The sequence below is a fragment of the Stegodyphus dumicola genome, chromosome 2, assembly GCF_044657685.1.
Source record: "Stegodyphus dumicola isolate Sdum_Otavi_A_Nest chromosome 2, ASM4465768v1".
NCBI lineage: Eukaryota > Metazoa > Arthropoda > Arachnida > Araneae > Eresidae > Stegodyphus > Stegodyphus dumicola.
Window position 1 is genome coordinate 109,995,552 of NC_140769.1, and position 26,599 is coordinate 110,022,150.

At 33.1% G+C, this 26,599-nt stretch overlaps 1 protein-coding gene across 5 annotated transcripts in view; it reads left to right on the forward strand.

Annotated features, from left to right (window-relative positions):
- Positions 1-26,599, forward strand: part of Grx3 (Glutaredoxin 3) — a 71,523-nt gene that overhangs the window by 20,951 nt on the left and 23,973 nt on the right. For 4 of the 5 annotated variants that reach the window (XM_035362284.2, XM_035362301.2, XM_035362293.2 and 1 more), the window contains 2 exons: positions 7,958-8,059; positions 11,741-11,825. In XM_035362284.2, the coding sequence (XP_035218175.1) occupies positions 7,958-8,059; positions 11,741-11,825 (187 nt within the window). The remainder of the gene's footprint in view (positions 1-7,957; positions 8,060-11,740; positions 11,826-26,599) is intronic. The other variant, XM_035362308.2, reaches the window with a different exon arrangement.

The following is a 26,599-nucleotide window of genomic DNA, read 5'->3' on the forward strand; positions in this document are numbered from 1 at the left end:
AACAGAGCGTATGCAGTTCACTCAGAAATTTTTACTTTCAGAGCATCAGCTAAAATTATTCCTTTTTTGAGATGCTAGCAGTGAATGTACAGTGACCTGTCACAGCTAATGCAAGTGCTTTTTCAAGTGTTTTCTTATTCAAGTGCTTTTTCACTATCACAAATTCCCAAATGCATGTAGTATTGCCAGGTTGGTTTTGAATTAATTTAGGTCATTGCACGTCCACAAATTGTTTCCAGTTTTGTCAAAATTGCTACGATCTCCTAACTCTGAGAAGTCTTGGTGTAGGGCATAGTGTCTTAACATGCATATTATAGGCAACTAGGGGGTGCTAATGAAATATATAGGAGGCATCACTGGTCCAAGAAGCAGGTAAGGGAGGCATTGAGAATGAAGTAAGTAATAACAATAAGGGTTGAAATGTAATTGTTTAAATACTCACTTGATTATATTAATAATTGTAGCCAAGCATCTTTACAAGAATCATATTATCAGTCAGACAACCCTTTACACAAAATGGTCCAAGTTTCATTTTTCTATTTCAAAGGTATGGAACTAATAAATTATCAGTTTAATATTCTAAAAACATAAACCATACTTGTAGTGATATCCAGTATACACTAGTAACATGCTTTTTTATTGAATAGCTATAATAAGAATCTGTAGGCATTGCAGGTTCATTACTAAAAATATTTTTAAAAATCTTTTTCTGTGATCATATTAGGTCATGAGATATAATGATTTTAATGGGTTTAACTAATGTAATTTTATGGGTACAGGTAATGATTAATAATAATAGAAATAAAAGATTGCATTTATTGCTTTTAAATCTGTTGGTAGTTTATCCTTCAGTAGCAGACACATTAAATATGAAAATAAATAAATATCCTATGCTTTTCCAAATGGCTCATGGAAGATAAAAACAGGTTATTTTGATCAGTTTCTATTGACTAAGTGGCAACACGTTTCTTTTAAATTATGAAATTATTTAATAAATATTTATATGTTTGCATAAAACAGTAACATAAATTTTTTAAAAAATTTAAATTCGGACTTTGAAGTACGTATTCTGCTGGTGGAGGACTATGTGTGTTAAAAATTTGTTGGTTCTATGTGCTGCCGTATTTGTGCAGTGTGAGGAGCATGCATACATATTCTTCACTATTTAATAATGGAGCAAATGCATTGCAAGTGTAATAAATATGTATAATTTTATTTCTAATGTCTAATTTTTTTATGCATTTTCAGTTAGTACTTGCAAATTACATTCAAAAGAGAACTAATATATCATCACTTGAAGAGTTGGGTGCATTGCTTAAACTGTGGAAAAGGAGCACTGAGTTAACAGTAGCATAGCTAGGGTTGGGCAAGAGGTGACATCTATCCCCAGGCACAGCATCCAAGGGGGCACCAAACTGATATTTCCAAATTTTAAAATGAAATGTTTTCCATTCTTGGCAGCACACAAAAGGGGCATGAAATCTTCAATTGTCCCCGAGCACTGAAAACCCTAGCTACGGCCTTGTGAGTTAAAAACATTATAGAAACAAAAACACTTGAAAAAGTTTAGGGCACCAAAAGTGCTGGTGCTGAGCTGGCTGCACAGCACCATGTACACTAACAGAGATAGAGTAAACGAATTCTTTGCAAAACTCCATTGAAATCTTTTCTTATTGTTCTTTGAAATTTTGAGATAGATGGCATGCAGTAGGTATTTATGTGTTTGCTTTGCATCATGGTTTGTAGAAAGGAAAGTAGCTAATTATCACACTATTTGAGCAAAATGCAAAAATATTGTTACCTTTTTTTCTGACACCAGTTGTTACTTATTTTCTTCCTTCACGTTCTAGCGGGGTTCGTGTGGATTTAGAGTGAATAACGACGACAGCACTTGATGGAATATAAAACACACTTTATTAAGCCAATATTAATCCAGGGTTTGTACGGTCCTTAAGAGTCCTTAAAAGTCCTTAAGTTTTTTGGAATCTATTTTTGGTCCTTAAAAGTCCTTAATTTCAGCCAAAATCGTCAGAAGGTCCTTAATTTTAATCATCAGAAATTTCTGTCTGTTTTTACGACTGCCATTTTGAGTGTGAATTAACATTTTAGAGTAATATTTTTGGCGATTCGCTGACAAATATTCATGGATTATAATTTGTTCCTATTTCTAATATTAAATGGTGGGATACTCGAGTTTCTGAGCAGGAAGTGAAACATGAGCATTTCAAAATTATTTCATTTTTTCTAATGAAGAGCTCTTAAACAACTTTTCGCTTTTTGGGATGTTAATTCTTTTATTAAACCCTTCTAAATTTTTGGCAACTTATCATAATTTTGGCGATTTTAAGATCTGTTTCTATAGAAAATTTTTAATTCCGAGATCTAGGATATTTTCGACAGTTTTTTTTAGAACATTGTAATTTCAGCCATTTATTATATGTGGAAAATAAGCAAGGTGTAATGCTATAAAGCACCATTTATGAAACAGTTCTTAGCAAAAGCAAACTAGCTATGTAATTAATTAAAAATGTATTTTTAATATTTTCATGGTAAGAGCTTTCCCCATGTAATTGTCTGAGAATATTCAGAATTCTCAAAATATACATCAGTTTTCTACAGAGCTTAAACTGTGCCGTAGCAGGGCTCGGGCGCAATTTAATCTCTGGAAGAACAATGAAAACATTATAGTTGAATGTTTTACTTCTGATATTAGAATCTTTTCTTAACATTTTAATCTTCTCTTTATTTTCTCTACTGTTCACTAGATACAAACATAAGAAATATCAAAAATGCTTCTAATCTTATCATATGAACAGGCATTATAGAAAGGAATTCTTTTATTAATAAAGATATTGAGAATTGAAAATTTAAAAGATTCATCTAATATGTCTTAATGCATCACACACAGGGCTGGCACTAGGCATTTTCTCATCTGATGCAGTCTCTGTGGATCGTAAATTCTGCTGCCTGGTGCCTTTCTAAATTCTGCTTCCAATGCCTGTTCTAAGTTATAAACGTTTTGCTATTTCTAGACTTTATCGCTCAGTGTGTCACTAAATTCTAAAAATGATGCCACATCAGCTCTCTAACCGAAGCTTATCATATATATTTCATATTTCTTCTGAATGTTCATATTACTAAAGAAATAAAATTAGCAGCTTTTTCTATGCATTCTAAATGCATTTAGTTTATTTAGAATATCAGAAATATTTAATTAAATCCAAAAATTCTAAAATGAAGAGAAAACATGGAAGAAGAAACTGAATATCTAACGAAAAACAAATTTATTCTTCAAAGATATGTACAGTTATTATTATGTAAATTACCCAATTGTTTACAATTTCAGCCTTTACTATAATTTCTCTTTTCTATTTTCTCACCAGAATGCAAATCCCCTAGACAGTTTTTAAACCGAGATTTTTGGAGTGTAAGACAAGAGTGTGTTTCTAACCTCCACTTGCTCACTGCATTAGATCCTGTCGCTCTGATAATTTGTAATTATTAGTCTTGGATTACCGTTGGCGACATTTGAGTTTGTCATGATGATAGAGAGTTATTGAGCCAGCCTTAAAATCAAATTAAATTGTATAGTCTTTGACCACTAATTCATATTTTTAGTTTGAATTTGACTCTTCTTGTTTCATTAAATCACTACGAGCTGTAATTGATTTTGTTAGCATAAGAACATGCCTTTATTTTTGAAGTTCTTTTTAAGTAAGAATCTTATTTAAACCTTTCTCGGACATTGTAGTTACTTTCAGACATAGCGATAATTTGCTTCATATCTGTTGATGTGTTTTGGACTATTTAACTTTTACCAGATCAAATAAACCTTCATAGGTACATTGTGGACAGGTTGACAGCTTAGGAGATAAAACACGCAGAAATTAGTGAGAGCATTTTTTTGTGTATTGAGACAAATTCCTAATTGTTAAAAAAGGTGCTTAAAGAGAAGGAAATTGATATAAATTAACCAAAATGTCTGGGAAGGCTTCAGATTAAAAAGATGCATAACTATTTTGTTGAGTAGTACTACTACAAAACATAAATGTTTTACGTGTGATTATCTGAATATCGTTTAAGAATCAATGTCATAAATTTTTACATGTATTTTAAATTGTAAAATTTTATTAGATTGGGATTTTAATAGGGCTAAAAAAATAAAATTTAATAGTGACCATGCGAATCCATAATGACTAAGGTTATCTTGTACCTAATTTAATTACTTATAACTGCTTACTGCTCGCCCTTAAAATTTATCTCTGCATATTAAAGCGAGTTATTGCCTTTCATTAACCCTTACCGTAGTCACAAGATAAAACACAAAAATGTAAAACTTATTCTTCACATCTAGTGAGACTTAAAATAATGTAAAACAACTTATCACCTCTGGTGCTTTAGTGGCTTATTAGAACCGTAAAGTATATTAACTGAGTCACAACCCCTGCAGGTAATCAGTAGCAGTTGACAACAGTCTTTTGTTGTTCATCATGCTGATTATGATTTTACCTCTCATTTTAACCTGTGCTGCTTGACATAAAATCTGCTTACTATTTACTAAAGCTTTAGACTGAGCAAGTATGTGACAAAATAAGGTATAAAATAAAATCAACATAAAACTAACTATTAGTAAAACGTAAATAAAATGTCACTTATCTCTTTCAAATATGTTCAGTTCTTATAAGTGTAAAATATATAATGCTCCTTGATAAATTTCATATATTTTATTATCAGACTTAATAATAATTATGTTAATTAAGTCATGTTTAATAATAATGCATCCTTACTTATTAAATTCTATTTTTTAATCCTTACAAAAGTGAAGTTCAGGCATAGATAATATTTTGATTTGAATTTATTCAGTTCCCATTCGCTCATAGGTCCTTAATTTTTTTTCATTAATGGTCCTTAAAAGTACTTAATTTTCGTGCCCAGAAATGTGTACGAACCCTGTAATCAGGACAGCTCCAAAGTCACTTTGACAGTCATCGAAGATCTACTATACACTCGCTAGAACAATCAGCGACACAGCCTTCAGGTTATCAGGCTGTAAAGGTAGAGACAGCTTCACTACAAAGCACCAGAGTACAGTTCCTGACTCTGCTCGGCCGTTCTCGGAACTCCACATCTCGAGACTCTCCAAGCTACAACTTGTGATGCACTCGACAGCACACAGAACACAGCTCCCGACTCTACGGTTCAGTCACTCCTGGAGCTTAACACATTCTCTCGACGCTGCACTAACTGTGATACCCTAAGAGACTCTTCGATGCACTCGACGACCCACTCGGCACTCGCTGGCTGGCTGTCAACTAGATCATCTCCGCACGGACTAACTAGATGAGATACACAAACTCGCACTTGACGAGGCATGAACTGACTGCGGACCAGCAGGGTTTATATAGCTTTCGGCTTGTGTTTGACGACATTCTGAGCTAAACCGGTAAGAATTCGTTCCAGAAGGTTCTCCATCCGTCCATGGCATAATTTTGCCGCCAAATGGGCGATTTCTCGCCAAATGTCGCAACTCGGCCATTCCTAGCTATTTTATGGCAACCCTAAAACTGCTTTGCGGGAAAGCCATCTTACCGCTCCTGTACTTTCGTAACAATATCATTTTCATTTTGTTGTTCAATAATAATTATAGTTAACCAAAAATTATGGAATAACTTTAAAAGTTTCTAGAAATTCTACAAGGTATGATTGCAAATGGTGGCATATAGTTTTTTTTTAAACAGGCACTACTGAGAGCCATCTACAGCCCTATCTACCAGCTGGAATGCCACCAGATTTGGTAGGGAGACTAATGACAACATGGGAAAAAATATTCTGTAACAAAAAATTAGTTTCGAAACTTGGCAATAGGAGAAAACGTGGTACTGTTCTAGTCTGCACAGCTGACCAAATGAACTCCCCCAAAGATTTATAAAGATGCTATTTCAGTGCACTGTACCACTTAATGAAAAAATAAGTGCTTCTTTGGCAAGGGCATGAATCTCTTACAATATGATCACCCTTTTTGTGGATGACGCATTGCATAATGTATATAACTTTCTCTAAGCACGAAGGTAACATGCTATCATGAACGAAGGTAACATGCTACCACGAAGAATGCTCGGCACAGACCATGCATGTCCTTTATGGTTGCCGAGGTCAAAACCCCACCAAGATAGACTATGGACTTTATTTGAAATAACCCAGCAGAAATTCGTGTTAGATGTAGATAGTGAGGCAGCTATGCAAGTGGGAAAAAGCTACTCGTGACTCCTTCTTTAAACTGATGGCACAACAGCTGCTGTACCAATAGACAAATGTGCAGTGGTGCTGCAGCATATGTAAAAGTTACCTGCTAAATAGTTTTAGAAATTATCATCTTTTGTTATGTCTGCAAGAAAGGTGAAATACCTGTGTACATTTCAAAAATTTACACAGTTGACTTTCCTTCCATTATTTCCTCAAGGAAATATAACAAATTTGCAATGTGTAATGTCTGTCATTGCAATTTTTTGATTTTGCATGGTGGAAGGGCGGATGTTCTCAAACATGTGCATAAACGAAAACACAAGGACAACATGAGTTGTTTTGAAAAAAAATGAAAAATTAAATTTTTTTTCGGAAACAAGTGGACCAAAAAGTTCTTAATGCAGAATGTCTGTTCTCTGCCTTTTTACTGGAGCACAACCTGCCACTGAATGCATCAGGTCATGCTGCAGCTTTATTTAGAAAAATGTTTCTTGATAGTGAAATCGCTAAGAAATACTCAAGTTCAAGGTCCAAAACAGGTGCAATTGTTAAAAAAATGAATTTGAAAAATAAATCTTCAGTTATTGATTGCATTAAAACAGCTCTGTTCTGCCTCTCTACGGATGGAAGCAATAATACCGATTCAAAACTGTATCCATTGTTGTTTCTTTTTTCAATCTAGAGTCTTCAGAAATTGAGTGCAGTGTACTTTCTGTCCCCTTTTTAGAAGGCCATTTGACAGGCTTTAATATAGGGCAGTTAATTATTAAAAATTTAAAAGAAAATGCAGTCCCTCTGGATAATTGCTTAGCACTTGGTGCCGATAATGCACCAGTAATGGTAGGTTTGAAGACTGGTGTTGCAGGCATCTTAAGAAAGGAAAATTCAGATTTGCAGATTATGAGGTGCACCTGTCAAATCTTAAATTTAGCAGCTGAAAAAGGGGCAGCTTCATTACAAATAAATGTGGATAAACACATTGTTGATATTTATTATTATCTTGAAAGGAGTTCTAAAAGGAAGGGAAAATTGAAACAGTTCCAATAGCTGTATAATACTAAAATGAGAAAAATTTTGAGACGTGTGTACATGCTGGCTGTCTTTAAAGAAATGCTTATCTAGAATCCTCGATGAATGGAACCCACTTCTCGCATTTTTTAAAGAAGAAGTAAATGCTCAGAGTTGAGATAAAAGGCTCTATTGAAAGTTATAAAATACCTAAAGTAAATGGAGATGTAATTACTACTTCCATTGTTAAAAATAGGTTTGAGAAAAATAAATTTCTGCACCATTCAGCAATTCAACTAACTTATAGGTTATAAACTTTTTTGCTGTTGTCCATGCCCCAAACTTCATATTAGTAACAGTTTCATTTTGATAGTAGTAAGTTTAGTAATTATAAAAAATGAGGAAAAATAGCATGCTATTTGTTATTGCTATATTTAATTTTAGATCTTAGAAAATAATTTCTCACTTCCACTATTACTTCATCATATAAAATTCCATTACATTTTAAAGAAAATTTCACTTGTAATTAATTTATTTAGATGCTTTTCTGAAAAGATTAATGTAGCTTTTTACACTTTTTTTAAATAGTTGTTTATCTTAACATTAATTTTTACAAAGCATATAGAGTTTTTAAGACCATATTAGAAAGTTCTTTTATGTTGAAAATTATAGTGGTGTTTAGTACAATATGCTATAAACTTTTCAGAATCAAGTTCCCATTGACCGATTAATTGGAGCAAATGCCCCAATGTTTTCTAAGAAACTCAAAGAACATTTAAAAAAATGTGGAAATGAAAGTCCAGAGGAAGTATGTTTTTTTTTTTTTTTTTTTTTTTTTTTTTAATAATAACAGAAATTGTCATTGTGATTCTGTAAAGTTGTTTTCTTAAAGTGGTACTTTTCTATTAAAGCCACTCTGCTTTTTTGAGGGGGTGCATATTATTGCCTCAGTTCTGGATAATGCAAGTTTGGCTATGCAGCCTTTGCTTATGCAGGGTAGAAAAAGATGTCTGAACATAAATGTGCTTCACTGGATCACATGTTCCAGTTATTATAATTAATGTACTTATGGTGTTGGAAGTTGACATCCATTTTACAAACCGAAGCTTGCTTCCAATTAGTTGTAAGACAATGGCTATTGAGAAATGACACGAGAAAAGTTCTTTCTTATTTCATCCTAATGTTAAAAATACAGTGAATGTAACAAAATTGTGGAAATGGATAAAAACATATTCAAGAAAAGAAGGAAAGAAAAATGCATAGACCATGTTTTCCCTCCATGGTGAGTTTTTGGAGAATTTTATCATGAAATTAATGATCCATGTTGTTGTCTCCATTCATTCCATTTTGTCCGATATTAAACCAAAAGCAAGGGGAAAGAATAAGCCAAAATGTGTTGGTATGGCTATAATGGAAAAGTACCCTAAAAATAGTCTTTATCTTCTTTGCCTTTCATTTGTTCATTAGTGTTTTCCCCCAATATATTATAGTGTAACCTTGAATTTAGGGTTGTATTCTTTTATTTTTGAATGCTGTTAATTTTCTCTATTTTAGAGCTACGGTAAATAATGTGCAATGTTTGCCGATCTTCAATTATTATAATAATTCATTTAATGATGCGGCTTAGTAATTATCTAGTTCATTAGCCTGTTGACCTTTATTGTGCTGTAATGTAGAAATGTTGTGTCAAATGATATTTGAAGTTTTGATAACTTTGTCCAGAAAAATTAGTATCTATGCTTAAAAAATTTAATTGTTGTAAAGCTAGTTTATGAATTAAATCTAGACTTCATGTGTCTTTCCTCTGTTTTCATAAATCGTACTAAAATGAGTAAAAGATTCATTCATAATGGATAATAAAAACATATTGATATGAAGGCTCAAAGAAATAAAATTGTTTACTTAACAAAATTAAAAAGCTAAAATACACTAAAGATTTCAGATTGAAATAAGAAAATTTTGCCTTATGTCATGTAATTTAGTGGCTTGTTTATGAAGTTTATATTTCTTGTTATTATATTTTTGTTTACCTGTATAATAACATAGATAATATATTAAGATGATAAATATATTAAAATTATATATTTTAAATAACATTAAAATCAAACATTTATATTTTTTTCTATCGTTACCTTTCATTTTGAAGACATTAATGTTTTGATTCTAGAGAACAAGCAAGACAAAAGATATTATAAAAAACTGCTTTTGATTCACTTTTTAGCAAAAGTAAAAAAATTCTATACTTTTTAAAATTATTTTCATTTGTGTTGCATACAAAGTATAACTGGATAGGAATTAATGTACTAATTACTTTTAGGAATTTCTATTGGGAATGGATTTATTAAAATCTTCTAATTCTTTCAATTCTATTTTTCAAAGCTCCAGAATTTTGAGTAGTTTAGTCTAATGAAAAAGAAAGAAAGGATTGGGGAAGGTCATTAGCTACTATTTATAAGGAATCAATCAAATGGAAGTTAATTTAACTATAACTGTGAGTGAAAGATCAGATGAAGAATTTTGTGCATTTCTCAGTCAATTAGAAATTGTGGAGTTTGCTTTTTCACCCCCATCTTGTGTGAAATAGAGAAAAGTTTCAGGTTTCTGCATTTGCAAAAAGTATGGAATTAAATCTGAGCCTACAGAATATGAGAAGGAGATGCTACCGATCGGGCTAACAACCATAACAAAAGAGCACTTTATTATAATTTGTAATTTGGACACCTAAAAGCTCTTAGCTCCATTAAAAGGACTCGTTCTAACACTATTACTTATAGCCTTTACCAAGGTTATTTGAAATAAATAAATACAGGCAGACCATATGTCCTGATTCTGAAGTTGAAAACATCTAGGATTTTCTCTTCAAAGTTTTTGTGACTATTTGAAGGTATTTGAGTTGCTCTTTGTATAGAATGGTAAAGGATTGCCTTGTTTTTAATTAGTTTGGTTTGACTCAATTTGCAGTTGCTGTTTTAAGAACATTCATCTAGATTGAAATCAAGACTTCTAACTGGCTACTCAAATTTATTCACTCCACTTTCCTCAAATCTCTGAATTATGATCTTTGTCTTCTAAATGGGAATATGAATGTTAAAAGGGAGCGAACTAGCTCTAAAATATTGCTTCAGGGTTGTCAGAATGAAATAGCCCAGTATTGCTTTTTATAGCCTTTAGGTTTCAGAAAACAAAAACTAGTAGATGGGGAAGCCCCCCAAAAAGTATTGGTACAGGTATTACTCCTATATAAGATTTCACAGTGGGAATAACATGTTCAGTTTAATTTATCCATTGGACCTCCATTACATCTAATGCAATTTATTACTTCACAAGTTGTTCTTTCAATAATTCAGTGTCTGAGCATTGTATAACAGCTCACATAACATCATTAAGCCAGTGAAGAATAAGTAGCTATAGTTTCTGTCTGCTATTTGATTTCACACCATGTGTAGGAGGATTTAGCAATCCAAGTCTATTATTTTTATTTTTATTTATTTATTTATTTATTTATTTTTTTTTTTTGGTCTTTCAGAACAAGGATTGAAATTTAATAACTTTCTCATGCTTACATTTTACTACTGTAACATTCACTACTGTCTTTTGGAATTTTTAGAAATCTTACAGATGGAGTGACCGAATCTGTGGGTACTGATAGCTGTGCTACATTGAACATTACACATCATGTGTTAATTTTGACACCAGCAGCTTTTATGCATGTTCACTTTTAACTCGCAGACCTTTTATTAAATCATAGCATTTGTTGATGACAAATGGGCAATACTGTTTATGTTTCAGAGGGTTAGCAGTCATTACTGGCTGTATAGTATATTTTCAAGAGCAATTAAATGTCTTGATATTAAATATATATTTGAAATTTTTTGTTGAATGTAAATAATTTTTTTTATCTTTATAAAGAAGTATTACAGATAAGGGATACTTAAGTATCATCATATATAAAGAAGGATATCAAAGGGTAGTCCTCTAAGCCAGAATATTTGCAATGAAATTAAAAGATCTACATTATGTGAAAAGAATTCAAAAAGTGCAATAAATTGGCAACTTTTAAATCATTGTTCAGACTATTCTACATGTGCAGTTTTTTAATCTCTGCTAATAAACAGATGTACACTATAATTCCAGATTTCTAGAGTAACTAAAAGTCTTATTTAGGTATTTTTGAATGCCTTGATGCATAATTAGGTTCTTTCTTGGGAATAGGGGAGCCAAATATATACTTAAAACAATGCAAATGAGCAATTTTTTTTCTATTTTTTTAACAAAACAGCACCCCCCCAAAAGTTCTATGTGTAAAACAAAATATCCTTTTTTAGACAAAAAGTTTTTTGGGGGGAGGGGCTTTCCTGATGCATAATTTATTTCTGTTTCATCAAATTTAAACTAAAGAAATAAATATTTACTTACATGAGTTCTGCAATTCTTTGACTCTTGTAGATTTTACTGCAATATATAAACTGAATTTTATTATGTCTTATAGGTCTTGAATGCTAGGTTACAGAAATTAATTAATAAAGCCCCTGTAATGCTTTTTATGAAAGGCAGTCCATCTGTACCTAGATGTGGTATGTATTTTTTAAAGTTCATTTTAACTGCTTTTTTATATAAAGCTTTGTATATATATATATACTAACTACCTTGCTTGTTAATATATGTATATATATGGGCTTTTTACAAAAAATCTCTGTATACTCTAGTGAATTTAAAAAAAAAAATACTGCAGGACTCATACAGTCCTTAAGAGTCCTTAAAAGCCCTTACGTTTTTTTGGATCAATTTTTGCTCCTTAAAAGTCCTTAATTTTGACCAAATTTGGCAAGAGGTCCTTAATTTTAACCCTTTAACTGTCAAGTTATTTTGATGATTTGGGTACACAAATTGTCAAATTTTTTTTATTGGAAAAATCAAATGTTTAGTACAAAATAAAATATACTTAAGTAGTTAAAAATTGATATTTTGAAGTACATGGGTAAAATTTTTAAAGTTCTGTAGCCACTGCATATTTGCTTGAGGCGGCTGCCACTCAACATGGCAGTTGTAAAATTCGCTTCTAGTGGAGCATTATTTTCTAAAAATGAAAAAAATTAATTATTTTCTGAAAAATAAATAAATAAAAGTGAATATCTATTAGTAGTTCAGTAATTCAGTCTTGTGTGGTATAACTGGAAACACTTTTCCAAACACAAACCAACTCCACAATCACTACACCAGATTTGTGTTTCCTTCCTTATCTTTTTCCCATTTTTATCCTTTTTCGAACTTTGCACTGTCTTTGTAAGCTCACGTTTCACAGGAGAAGGAGGAATATGGGAAATAAAATGTCGTTCAGTAAGACGGGCAGGGTTATCTATTGTAGGTGGTCTGCCAACATTCTTTTGCACAGAAGCTGCATCATCATATTTATGTAAAAGCTCTTCTACAACTTGGATTCGAGATTCTAAAAATGTAATACCTTTCCCAACTACATTTTTATAGAGCAAATAGGTGTTCCAGAGTACCTTGTCTAGTAAATGTAAAAATATCTTTTTATAATATCTTTTCTGACGTTTTCGGATTGTTGGATGAAAGGATATTTCCTACTCACAGCGATCTACACCACCCATAGTTAGACTGTAGTCAGAAACAATCTTCGGCTTGAGTATATCTTCATTTTTTATTTTTTAGGCTGACTGTGGAAGTGTCATGAATACTGCTCGTCAAACACACATCCTTCATCTTCGGTTGAAGAATCTAAATCATCTATATAATGTTTCAAAAACCTGGACGCCATTTTACAACAAAAAGATCCCGTGCACTTTGAACCAAAGAACTTATAACCTCTAACCTTTGAAATCTTCAGTAAAGGTGCTGTCATCTATTGAATTAAGCGCACATTAACTTTTCCCGAGATACAGTTGGGTTTGACAATGAGTTGAAGCCGAAATAAACGTCTCCCGATATATATTCTGGTATAACAATACGATGCACTCAAAAAAAAAAAAAAATTACCCCGAGTAATCCTCGGGCGTGACTTTTCGAACACCAGTGCTGTGCCTGAGATTATCTCGGGCATGACAGTTAAAAGGTTAATCATCTGAATTTTTTTTTTTTTTTTTTTTCCCCGACTGCCATTTTGAATGTGAATTAGCATTTTGGACAAATATTTTTGGCGATTCATTGACAAGTATAGTTATCTTTTAAATGGGTGAATAGATTCATGGGTTATAATTTGTTCCTATTTTTAATATAAACAGTGGGGTACTCAAGTTTCTGAGCAAGAAGTGAAACATAAGCATTTCAAAATTATTTCATTCTTTCTAATGAAGAGCTCTTAAACAACTTTTTGCGTTTGGGAATGTGAATTCTTTATTAAACTGTTCCAAATTTGGCGACTTATCAACATTTTGGTGATTTTAAGATCAGTTGCTGTAGAAAACTTTTAATTTGGAAATCTGGGAATTTTTCGACGATATTTTTTTTAAATGTTATATCGTTGATCAGTTTCATTAAAATAATGCTAATATATTGAAATCGTATTCAAGAAATAATGTTAAAATTAAACATTTTTATTTTTCGCTATCATATAAAGTGACATTACTTTCAATTTTGGTGACTTATGCAATATTTTGAATCTGAAAAATAAACAAAGTAATAACTGCTTTCCTTGCTGAATTCTGCCTTTCTACTGGACTTGACTGCCTACAATATCATCTTCACAGATTCAAAATTCTTTCTTCTCCGATATGCACTCTGTGCAGCTCTGGATAGGTGATGGATGCCGCACATGTACCCCATTGTCCTGCTCTGCGCAAGAATTCTCTCGCCGAGCGTTACTGGGAGGCAAGAGATATGTTTGATTAATGGACTCTGTTGCAGGTGTTTTTTTCTCATTGTATTGTTGTATTCTATGTTCTTTGTTTTTGTATTTTTATAAGCTGCCATTGGAAATAATATTAAACCTCTAAGCGGCAAGGCCGTATATATACAGTTTAGAATACTTATTGTGATATCTGTAAGAACGTATATATACATGTATATTAAAATATGTTAACGAAATTAAGTCAATATATCAAAAGAAAGCAAATCCAGGTTTGAAATACCAGTAGAATTTTTACATTAAATTATATATATAAAAAAAAAAAAAAAAAAAAAATGTTCTCATAGTAGTTTTCGGAAATTTGTGTTTTCTTAGCAAAACCCCTGGCCGCCCAGAGGGCTTAAAAAAAAAAAAGAAAAAAACTGCTTTACACTTTAGCACGATTTATGAAACAATTCTTAGCAAAAGCAAAATAGCTATGTAATTAATTAAAACTGCCTTCGTTGTAATTTTTTCATAATGAGAGTTTTTCCCGGTATAACTCTGATACACGCCCTAATTTTACCAAATGTGGTGATATATGTTTTGCGCTGGTTTTTGGCGCGATTGCGTATTGTATGACAACCCTGTTGACGTTAAAAAATCTTTCAGCGGAGCTCGTTGGTTTGTTGGTTCGTGTCTGTGTCTTAGAAGATAGGGGGAAAGATAAAATGGTGGAAGTTGTTGAATTGAAGTTCGGCAAAAGGAAATATTGTGGCCATCCTGTTGAGGGGCAGTGGATATTTGGAGGTCTCGAAAGAAGGTCTAAGAGATTATTTTTAGTGGCTCTGCATGATAGAAATAGAGATTTGTGATTTTATTTATTTGTGAACCATAGTATAAATTTTCTAGATAGTGTGTCTGGCTGTCATATAAATACGATAGTGATTACGTGGCGGTATGAAATTAGTATTTCTGCTGTTCGAAAAAGCATTAATTCATGGTAAGTGCATTTTATTTTATTTTTGTTCTTATTTTGTAGAATGTTATGTTCATTGTTTTTTAGTATGAATTTCTGTCGTAATTGTTGTTTTTTTGTTTAAAATTTATTTTTGTTTATTTTGTTGATCAGTGCCTAGTATCTAGATTGTGCAATTTGTAGATGTTTTTTAAAGTTGAAACAGAACGCTGTGTACATGGTATTCTTTGAAATTTATTGTTGTTATGTTAATTTATTAAAGCGAGGTCTGCGTAGCTCGTAGATTCATTCGTTGCCTAAATTGTGCAATTTGTAGATTTTTTTAAGTTAAAACATATTGCTGTGTACATGGATTCTTGTCAAATATTTTTGGTTAGAAACTTTACGTTTTTGCTATCTAAATTTTTTGTTTTTGTTTTTGATTTTTAGCTTAAATTGTGTGTTTAAAACGTAGTTTTTGCATGTGCGAAAACTGCATTTTTAGAGACATTTTAGGCTTAAAGTTCAAAACGTAGACAAAAAATTTAGATAGTAATATGGCAGCGTAGAGGTTTGGCGAGAAATTTGCCGACCTGAGGCCGCATATCAGAGTAGTTCCTTTTTCCCTTGTAGTTGGCTCAATATCATCAGTTTTCTCTTTAAAATTAAATTTATACGTTTTCCTCTGATTTTTTATAAAAAATATTTCAGCCTTTTTGCTGTTGCAGAATTGGTAGGAGTAATTTTTCTTTAGGACTTTAGACAATGCAACTTACAAAGTTTAGAAGGATTTTAAGTCAAGATTTACAGGCTCACAAATCTAGAAGATTTCAGACAAATGTCTTCATGGTATTAACATGTAATGGATGTATTTTACAGAAAGTTTGTGATAAACTTTTACTCTTTTTAGAGTTTTCTGATAAACAATGAAAAGGTAATATTTAAATTTTTTACTTCTGGTACTAGAAGTCTTTTTCTTAATATGTTTATTTTCCCATCGTCTTCTCTACTTTCCACTAGACACAAGTATGGAAAATATCAAAAATTCTTCTAATCTTATCACATGGACAGGCATTTATAAAAAGGAATTTTTCTATAAATAAAGAAATTGAAAACTGACAATTTAAAAGATTAATCTTATCAATGCATCGCCAGTGACATATTTTGGGTAGGGCAAGGGGGAGACATCTGTTTCCGGGCACAGCATCCATGGGATGCCAAATTGATGTTACAAAATTTTAGAATTAAATGTTTTTCATTCTTGGCATACAGGATTCAGAATGCAAGGAAAAGTTTGCATATTAGAACCAAATCAATGTTCTGTTGAAAAGAGAGGGCGCAAAATCTTTAGTTGTCCCCGGGCGCTGAAAACCCTGGCTATGGCTTTTGCATCATACACAGGGCTGACGTTACACATTTTTCCACCTGATGCAATCTCTGTGGATCCTAAATTCTAAAATTTTGCAATTTCTTGATTTTGTTGCTCGGTGTGTCACTAAATTTTAAAAATTCTGCTACATCAGCTCTTAACTAGCCCTTACCGTATATCATTTCATATTTATTTTGAATGTTCCCATTACTAAAGAAATAAAATTAGCACCTTTTCCTATAAAATCTACGTGCATTTATTTTTTTAGAATAACAGAAATCTTTAATTAAATCCAAAAATTCTAAAATGAAGAGGAAACTTATTGAAAAAAGAAACCGAATGCATAAAGAGAAAGATAATTATTCTTCAAAGATATGTAGAGTTATTATTATGTAAATTAAGCAGTTGTTTATAATTTCAGCCTTTGCTATTTTCCCTTTCCGTTTCCTCACCAGAATGAAAATTACTTAGATAGTTTTTAACCCTTTCTCGCCTAACGGGACACATACGTCCCAAGCAAATTTCAAAAAATACTCTTGGGATAGAAACGCTCCTCTGTCTAATGGGAGACTTTCCCACCAGTCCTGCCAATATTTTTGAAGGTATTTTCATTCACAGAACATAGATGGCACTACCGTACATAATGCAATTCCCGCATTTTTGAAGTGTTGTAGCTGCTCATTCCATACTCTACGAACGTAAATAGTTTAGTTTTGGAAAATACCACCTATTTTTGATTAAATTTTGATTTATCCATAAATCTAAGGCCAGATAAGTTACTCACGAAGCGGATTACCTCTAATAAACTGGTAAGTGGCAAAGTTTTACTTCCGTTTTTATTATCGAGACATATTTGTCCCTCTCGTCTTGGATAGTGGGAACACATTGTCCCAACAGTCCTACGTGAGCATTTCTCTAGATATTATATTTTTCAGTTACTTTTGAAATAGTTGCTTATTATTTTTAATTTAGGCACATATTAATTCAATCTAAAATGACTCGACGCTGGGGACTTACTAATGAAGAAATCAAAAAAATTTTAGAAGAGTCAGATGACGAAGATATTGATTTGGATGATGAAATAGACGATCCCGATTTTCAAGATCTAACACATAATTTGCAGTACTCATCCGATTCAGACGAGTGTGAAATGGATATCGATCATGATACCATTCCCCAAAATACAATCCCAAAATCTTGCAAGTGGTGGAAAAAAGTATTTTTTCGCCTATTGATAAGCGCAGTGGTCAACTCATGGATTGCGTACTGCGAACTCAAACATCGAAAAACCCCACTTCTTGATTTCATTGTACCTCTTGCAGAAGCTTTGATGGCGTCCGGAAAGCTCAATGCACAGTATCAACGCCTATGAGGAACTGGATGCCCATCCAAAACGTCACGAAGCTTACTCAGTGTTGGTGACTATCTGCCAGTAACAACAAAAACACGACGGTGGTGCAGTAAATGTGCACAACAAAAGAAGGAATCGCGCACTAAAATAATGTGCACGTTGTGTAATGTCGCATTGTGCATTGATTGTTTCAAACCATACCATTCGTAATTAAATTTTTATTACTAGAAAATCTTTCGTTTTCTTTACAAAATTACTCATTGAAGACTACTGGGACACATATGTCCCAGCAGTCAGGACTGATGGGACATACATGTCCCGGTCCTAAATCAGTGTTCAAAATTTTCTAAAAATATAACATCTTAATTTTTAGCATTCTAGAGTGCCGTACTCATAGTTTATGTTATCAAAATTGTTCTGTTGTAAAAAAAAAAAAAAAAAAAAAAACTCGTCGCGAAAGGGTTAAACTAAGTTTTTGGAGTTGTAAGACAGAATTTGTTTCTGGCCACTGCTTGCACCCTGGATTAGTTCCTACCAGCTCCGATAATTTGTAATTATTCATCTTTGTGTTATCACTGACGGTATTTGAATCTGTTATGCAATAACTAGGTTACTACGAGTTTGTTAAAGTGTGAGCCAGCGTAGATTAAAATTAAACTGTCCAGCCTTTGACCACTAGACTTTTTAAAAAAGAGGTAGCTTTTTTAAAACCTTTATCCAACTTTGTAGTTACTTTTAGACATTGCAATCATTTGCTTCATGTCTGTCAGAGGTTTTAGACTATTTAATGTTTACCGGATCAAGTAAAACCTCATAGGTACTTTATTGAGAGATTGCCAAGTTAAAAAATAAAACACATAGAAACTAGTGGAAATATTGGTTTGGATATTGAAACAAATATCTTATAGTTAGAAAAGATGCTTAAAGAAAAGGAAATTGATATAATAGCCAAATTGTCTGAAAAGGCTTCAAATTAAAAAGATGCACAAATATTTTGCTGAGTACTGTTGCTACAAAACATAAATGTTTTGTAGCTTTTAATGTGTAGTTATCTTAATATCATTTAAGAGTCAATGTCATAAATAGCATGTATTTTAAACTGTGACATTTAATCGATTGTGATTTTAATAGTACCTTTTTAATAAATATATTTAAAAAATAAATTTAATAGTAGCCATATAAATCTAAAAGGACTATGTACCCTTATCTAACTAGCTAATTTAATTATTTGGAACTAACTGGTCACCCATAAAAGTTATCTATGCATATTAAAGTGAGTTATTGCCTCTCATTAATCTTTACTATGGTCACAAGATACAGACCAAAAATGTGAAAATTAATGTGAAACTTAATCCTTTGCATCTAATGAGATTTAAATTAATACAAAACAGCTTATCACCTCTGGTGCTTTAGTGGCTTATTGGAACCTTAAAATATATTAACTGGGTTACAACCCCAGGAACTCGAAGTTATGACACAAACTGCGCCAGACAGGCACAACTAACTTTCAAAACTTGTCAAGCGCGCCTGCATCAGGCTTTCAGGTTTGTTCTGTCAGCAGGCCTCTCTCTCGGCAAGCACTAGCGGTGGCAACAGCGAATCTTCTGTAACGAATCATGCTGATTATGATTTTGCTTCTCATTTTAACCTTTGCCATTTGACATAAAATCTACCTGCTATTTACTAAACCTCTGAACTGAGCAAGTACGTGACAAAATGAGACGTAACAGAAAAATATCAACCTAGAGCTAAATTAGTAAAGCGTAAATAAAATGTCACTAATCATTTTTTAAATATGTCCCAACTATTATAAGGGTAAAATATCTAATGCTGGCTGATAAATTTTATAAATTTGATTTTGGTCTTAAATTTGTTTTATAATCATGTTTATTAAATTATTTTTAATAATAATGCATTGTACTTGTGGATCTATTTTATTGTTAGGATAGTATCACAAAAGTGAAGTTCAGGCATAGGTAAATCTTTAATTGAATTTATTCAATTCCCATTTGTTGATGGGTACTTAATTTTTTCATTAATGGTCCTTAAAAGTATTTAATTTCCGAGTGCAGAAATGTGTACGAACCCTGTAGTGGCATAATTAATTTTTATAAGGAAATAAATGAACTATTTTTTGTCAATAATGGAAAGCAAACTACACGAGAAAAATTTATTATTCCTGTCAATGTAAGCTCTGTCTGTGTTCCTCTTATTTTCAAATTATAAGTTTTATTATTTTTATTTCAATTTAAATCATATTTCTGTTCCATACTTAAATTAGTATAATAACAAATTCTTGTGAAGCCCTACCAGAAACTGAAGCCACAGAACACTTGCAAGTATATTTTAGTATCAGTTTTCAGAGAGAAAATAGGCTGACAACACATGCATTTTTTTAAAACTTTTATTTAGCTCACTTCTGGTGTTTGTCGTTGTGGTAAAAAATTTGTTGTAGAATTTTCAGCCATTGCTAGAATTTCTGCATACCAACTGTTTCTGAGTGACAATACAATATGATGAAGTAGTTTTTTCAAAATTTAATTTAGATTATTTTTAATTTAATGCACCACTCAGACGGTATAGCAGTTCGTGGAGCTGACTGCAATACCAAAGGTCCCCAGGTTCAAATCCTGGCGAAAGCATGGCTGTTACTGTCTGTCTCTTCATAGGAGGCAAAAGTGGCCCAGTTATTAGGTGCCTCCATAATAAAGTGACCACCATATTTAGCCATATTAGTGGTCAATTGGAAGTCCGCTGAGGTTCCGCTATTGGGGGAAAAAAAAATAATGTTGAAACAGTTTTTTACGCATTTCTTCATCTTACAAACAAACTAAGAATCTCATTTTTGCTGTATGCGTGGATAAAGTGGGTGGTGGGGAATCTTTTAAATGAAATTTATATAAAATTTTTAATTAATTTCTAATTTTGGAAACAACCTTTTGAAAATTGCCAGGTAACACTAAAAAAATTTTAATAAACTAAGAGGAGGACAAAAGTTCAAAGTGTTTAAATTAAATAATAATAATAAAAAAAACATAGTAATCAAATTGCATTTTCGGAAGTATGAACCATTCTTTATATAAAATTATCAAGTGTACCGCACACTTTTACCATTAGTGATTTAAAACTATAGAGGGATTTTGTAAATATAATTATTTAATCTGTTCTTCCCATTAAACCAGTGTCTTCCAAACTTTTGTGCTATGCCCCACCTAATCTTCTCTAAAACTTCTTATGCTCCCCCCACCATATACATAATTTTTAATATTCAAAAATTTAAATGTTCACAAAAGAAACTTTAATGATAAGTTTTAGGAAGAAATCACTAGGAAATTTTATGAGCAAACTATTTCAGTTCTCCACGATATGTGTTAAAAATTTTATCAACTTTGTACTATTAAAATTTTTTTATCATTAAATAGATAAGTTCACTTACCTTCTAAATAGGGTTGCCCTGAACTGCCTTCTTTCTTTCTTGTCGGTATCCGTCTCTATGATGAAATTCGATACACTGCGGAACACAGCTATAAAATTTTTTAAGAAATTTTAATTCATATGAAAGATATCTACAAAATATTTACAAGTTATAATGATTACAAGCATTATTTATACAGAGACGGTCTATTGTTTCAACATTTGTTAGACGCGTCAGCCGTTCAACTGACTACTTTTAGTCTCTTTCGCCGGAGGGCGTCCGTGGAAGTAAAGTTCTAGTAAGCAAACGCGACACTCTCACCTTGAGGTCCAGTATCAGCAGAGGATGGACCTCAACTGACCTGTAGTTCAAGTCTTTTGAGATTTCGTCATACGTCGAGTTCTGTACCTCACTTGCATATCCGACTCAGGTGTAAAGTTGAGTTCAAGAGGTATGAAGTTCTTAGTAGGTCTTATAATTTCCCCTTGTGCAGTTTTCAGTTTCACTAATCTAATGTGTCTGTCGTGGGATGGAAAAATTTCCAGGATTCTAGCTAAGTGCCAGTTTATCCTTTTTTTGTTGTTGGACACAATTACAAGGTCACCAACTTTCACAGAAGATGGTTCGCGGATGAATTTTGAGCTTTGTTTTTGTTGCCCTAAATATTCTGATCGAAATCTTTTTCGTAAATCTTTTCTCAATTTGGCTCTGTAAAGGTATCTTTTATTGATGGAATCCAAAAGATCTAATTCAGGAACTCCAGTCTCTGGAATTTCTGTTAGAAACAAACGAATTTTGAAATATTGTCAGAAAGGTTAAATTTATCTGTATTTGTGGTATTGCTGGCTGAAAACACAGTTCGTTTTCTCTCTCCATTTACTATATTGACGTCAGGATGTTCTCCATCTGCAATAGGCCACTCTTCTGGAGGTCGAGAAATCCAATCTGGTCCTTTCCACCATTCGGATTTCCTCAATTCCTTTACGTCTTAAATCTCTTAAATCCTTTACGTCTTCTGACAAATACGTGAGAGGATGGTTGTTCATAATGCTCTCGCAGTCACAAATGATTGTCAACAATTCTTCATAGTTCAGAGAAGATTTTCCTAGTACCTTTCGAAGAATTCTCTTTAGTACTCCAATTAATCTTTCCCACCACCCTCCCCACCATGGCGAGGAAGGGGGAATAAATTTCCATTCAATTTTCTTAACTGTTGCATTTTCTAAGATAGAATTCCAATCTATGATCTTAAACAAATTATTTGATCCAACAAAATTGGTTCCATTGTCGGAGTATACAGTGAGAGGTCTACCCCTTCGAGCGATGAATCGCCTGAATGCATGCAGGAAACTTTCGGTTGATAGAGATGAGACTAGCTCTAAGTGAACTGCTCTATATATTGCACAAGTAAAAATGACGATCTATGTTTTTTGGCCTCCTTTTAAAATTAAGGGACCCGTCAGATCAACACCAATAATCTCATAATTAATAATCTCAAAAATTAAAGCATCTCTTATTCTGTCTTCAGGTAGTGGCGCTTGAGGAATCTTATATGAATCAGAGTCGAACCTTCGACATTGTACACAGTTTTGGATAACCTTGCATACGGTCTTCCTACTCTTTATGATCCAATATTTTTCATGCAAAGCGCACATAACGAATTGTACTCCAGCGTGACTTAGCTTTTCATGTTCAGATTTGATCAGTTTTAATACTAATGAATATTCTGAGGGAAGTAAAACTGGGTAACGAAAGTCAGCGTCATCGCCTCTCTGAAAGATATGTGTCTTCACTTTTATAAGGCCATTGGAATCCATGATAGGTTCTAGAGCACGTATTCTTTTATCTTTCAATCCTTCAAAAGATTCTTATTTGATCAGTCGGAAAACCATTGTTTCAGCTCCTTTTAGTTCTTCGACTGAAATTCTGCCGTGAGTTCTTTCAGATGGTGGTGTTGTAGCATATTTAATAATCTAAAGATCCAAGATACGACCTTTATGATCTTTTCGAATTTTGAAATATTGTCAAAAAGGTTAAATTTATCTGTACTCGTGTTATTGCTGGCTGAAACCACAGTTCGTTTTCTCTCTCCATTTACTATATCGAAGTCAGGATGTTCTCCATCTGCTATAGGCCACTCTTCTGGAGGTCGATAAATCCAAGCTGGTCCTTTCCACCATTCAGATTTCCTCAATTCTTTTGCAGAGCAACCGCGTGATGGCAAATCCAAAGGATTAAACTTTCCGAGAATGTGAGGGCCAGTGATCTGGGTTACTCAATTTTCAAATCTCATTTACTCAATTGGCTACAAAAGTGGACCAATTTTCTTTCTGTTTTATCCAAAAGAGAGCATTTGTGGAATCCGTCCAGTAAAAAACTGGAACCTCTTTTAGTTTCAAGTCTTCTCTTATTGTATGAGAGAGCCTGGCTCCAATAGTGCAAGCGAGTATCTCTAGTCGAGGTATGGTGAGTGCTTTTAGGGGAGCAACTCTCGCTTTAGATTGTATCAATTGACAAGTGACTCCACTCTCACCGCTGTGTCTGAGGAAAATGCAGGTCGCATACGCGTCCTTGCTTGCGTCCGAAAATACATGCAGAGTGGTACTTTCGTCTATTTTGGGAAGCAATCTAGAAATTTTGATGTCTTTCAAATATTTTAACTGAGATGACCATGTGAAAAATTTCCTTGCTAGATCATTCGGCAGATTAGTATCCCAGTTAATTTTCTGTTTCCAGCACTCTTGCAGAATCAATTTAGGCATGAGAGTAACTGGACTAGTAAACCCAATTGGGTCAAAGATTTTACTCAATTCGGAAAGAACAGATCTTTTGCTCAATACAGGGTTTTCTTCATATTTTACGTGACAAGACAAAGTATCGTCAAACAAGTCCCATTTCAATCCCAATACTGACACAACATCTTCATAATCTTTATCAGAAAGGTTTAGAATTGAAGTTTCATTTTTAAGTCAATTATGTTTCCAATCTCTTAGGTCAAATTTTGCAGTAGCCATTATTTCTCTAGATCCTTTGATAAATGAGTTTAATTCTTTAATTAATTCCACGCTCGCTACGCAGTTATCCCCATACATGGCTTTCTTTAGCTTTGAAGCTATTTCCTGATGTTTTGGTACATTTTCCAAATGGTTGTTAATCGTGGCAGCAAGTAAAAAGGGGCTGGCGTTTATGCCGAATACAACCCTTCGGTGCTGATATATAGTCAGTTTTTCAGGCTGTCCTTTTTCCCACCATAGGAACCGGAGAAAATCTCGATCCGCTAGGTTCGCACCTATCTGAAGAAATGCTCTTTTTATATCCGAATTTACTCCATACTTCCCCTCTCGAAATTTTGGGGATCAATTCAAGATAATTAGGACCCTTTTCCAGGCAGTCGTTCAGAGATACCGAATTTTTTTCCTTTGCAGATGCATCGAACACTGGTAGAATTTTGGTAGTCAAATTTTCCCGAAACACTGCTCTATGTGGCAGATAATGGCCTTTGATCTTTTCTGCCTCCGAAATATCGATAGGTTCAATTATTCCCTCTTCTACCCAATCCTTTAAAACAGTTTTGTAGGCTTCTAAGGAATTCTTAGTCTGAAGGATTCTCACGCAAGACTTCAGACGCTTTTCTGCAAGGATTCTATTATCTGGCAACTCAGGATGAATTTGAAGCCATGGCAGTGATACCTGATACCTTCCAGCGTCATCTCTTTCTAAAGTACGGATGAAATAATTTTCTGTAGCCTTTTCTATTTCTTGTTTTGTTTGCAAAAGAGCTGGTTCAGTTATTCCGATAGAATCAAGAGACCACAAGTCACAAATGTTTTTGTCACTAATGTGTAGTGATAAAAGAATTTCATTAAAATTCTTTCCCTTTACCCTTGTTCTCCCTAATATTGTCCAACCAAGGTGTGTATTCATCGCTACTAAACTCTCCGTTACGTGTTTTATTTCCCCTGTAAAGAGTTTTTCAGCATAATCTGCTCCTACAAGCATGTGTATTTCATTAGGGTGTTTTTCAAATAAACAGGAATTCTCATTAGTTACATCACTGGGAAAAATTTTGTAAGCTCTTAGTTTCTTTATACAGTCCCTATCCTCCAATTTTCGAATAAGTGAGCATATGGTTTTTTTGGCTCAAAACTTCCATTTCGCTTGTGAATCCTGTTTCTGGATTATTTAACTTAATCAGATACTTATTGTGATTTTCCCTTTTTTCTATCCCTCCAAAAAGCCCATGAGTTGCACTTTCCTGACCTAAAGATTTTAGTTTTAATTTCTCCGCAAGAAATGTGCTGATATATGATCTGCTACTTCCGGTATCCAGAATTATTCGTATAAAATTGCTTTCACCATTTCCGTAAACATTGACAATTAAAGTTTGCAAGATTACACTTTCATAGGGTGAATTATTCGATAAGGCCTTATTTTCAATTTGTTCTTCCTTAATTTCTCCGTTTTCATTTTTAAAACACATTATAGTGGCATGTCGTTGTTTACATAATTCACACCACCTTATTCTAGAAGTGCAATTAATGCTAAGGTGCCGTGGGTGTAAACAGCGATAACAGATTCCTTTCATTTTGCATTTCTCCCTTTTTTTCTCAGTAGACCATAAAGATGCTTGTTTACAAGTTATAGACTCGTGATCAGAAGAGTCGCAGAAAACACATGGTGTTTGCCCCCCGCAAACTTGCGTTCGTCAACTCCGAAGCTGTGTGTTCCGCAATAGGTCTGGTTTCACTCAGTTTGTTATGCTTTTGTGGCGCCGCCTTTCGCTGGACCGTCTGGAATGTACATTCCCGTGCAACTAACTGTTCAGAAAGAAATTCCACCAGGTGATTCAAATCTTAATTTGATTTCCGAACTGTTTTATTTTATTCCAAAACCAAATCTGCGGGCAATGTTTTAAGCAAAATAGGTGTTAAGATACAATAACATGCCGAATAAATACTAATTCAGAAGTCAAACAACAAAAATCAGCATTATATATTACATTTGTAAATATAATGCTGATTTTTGTTGTTTGACTTCTGAATTAGTAAAATAGGTGTTAATAAAACTCCAAATGTTTCTGAGGTTATATTTAATGATTCAAGACATCGAATATGTTTCTGTATATAATTGAATAACTTACAGAAATTTTGAATGTCATTAGAATCTTTTAGAGGTCTTATTTTCAGTAATTTATCTATATGGGCATTTATCAGTACATCTTTATTTCCAAATCGTTCTGTGAGGAGTTTAACTGAAGTTTCGTAATTTTCTTCGATTAAATCGAAACCGTCAATGGTGTTATAAGCAGTACCTCCCAAAAAGGATTTCAAATAATTAAATTTGCTTATAGCGTCAAGCGTTTTATTTTGGTGTATGGCTGATGAAGAAGTGTTCCAAAATGTCAGCCATTCGCAGCTCTCGCCATAAAACTTCGGAATCGTAAGTTTAGGAAGCTTCACATTATGATTTTC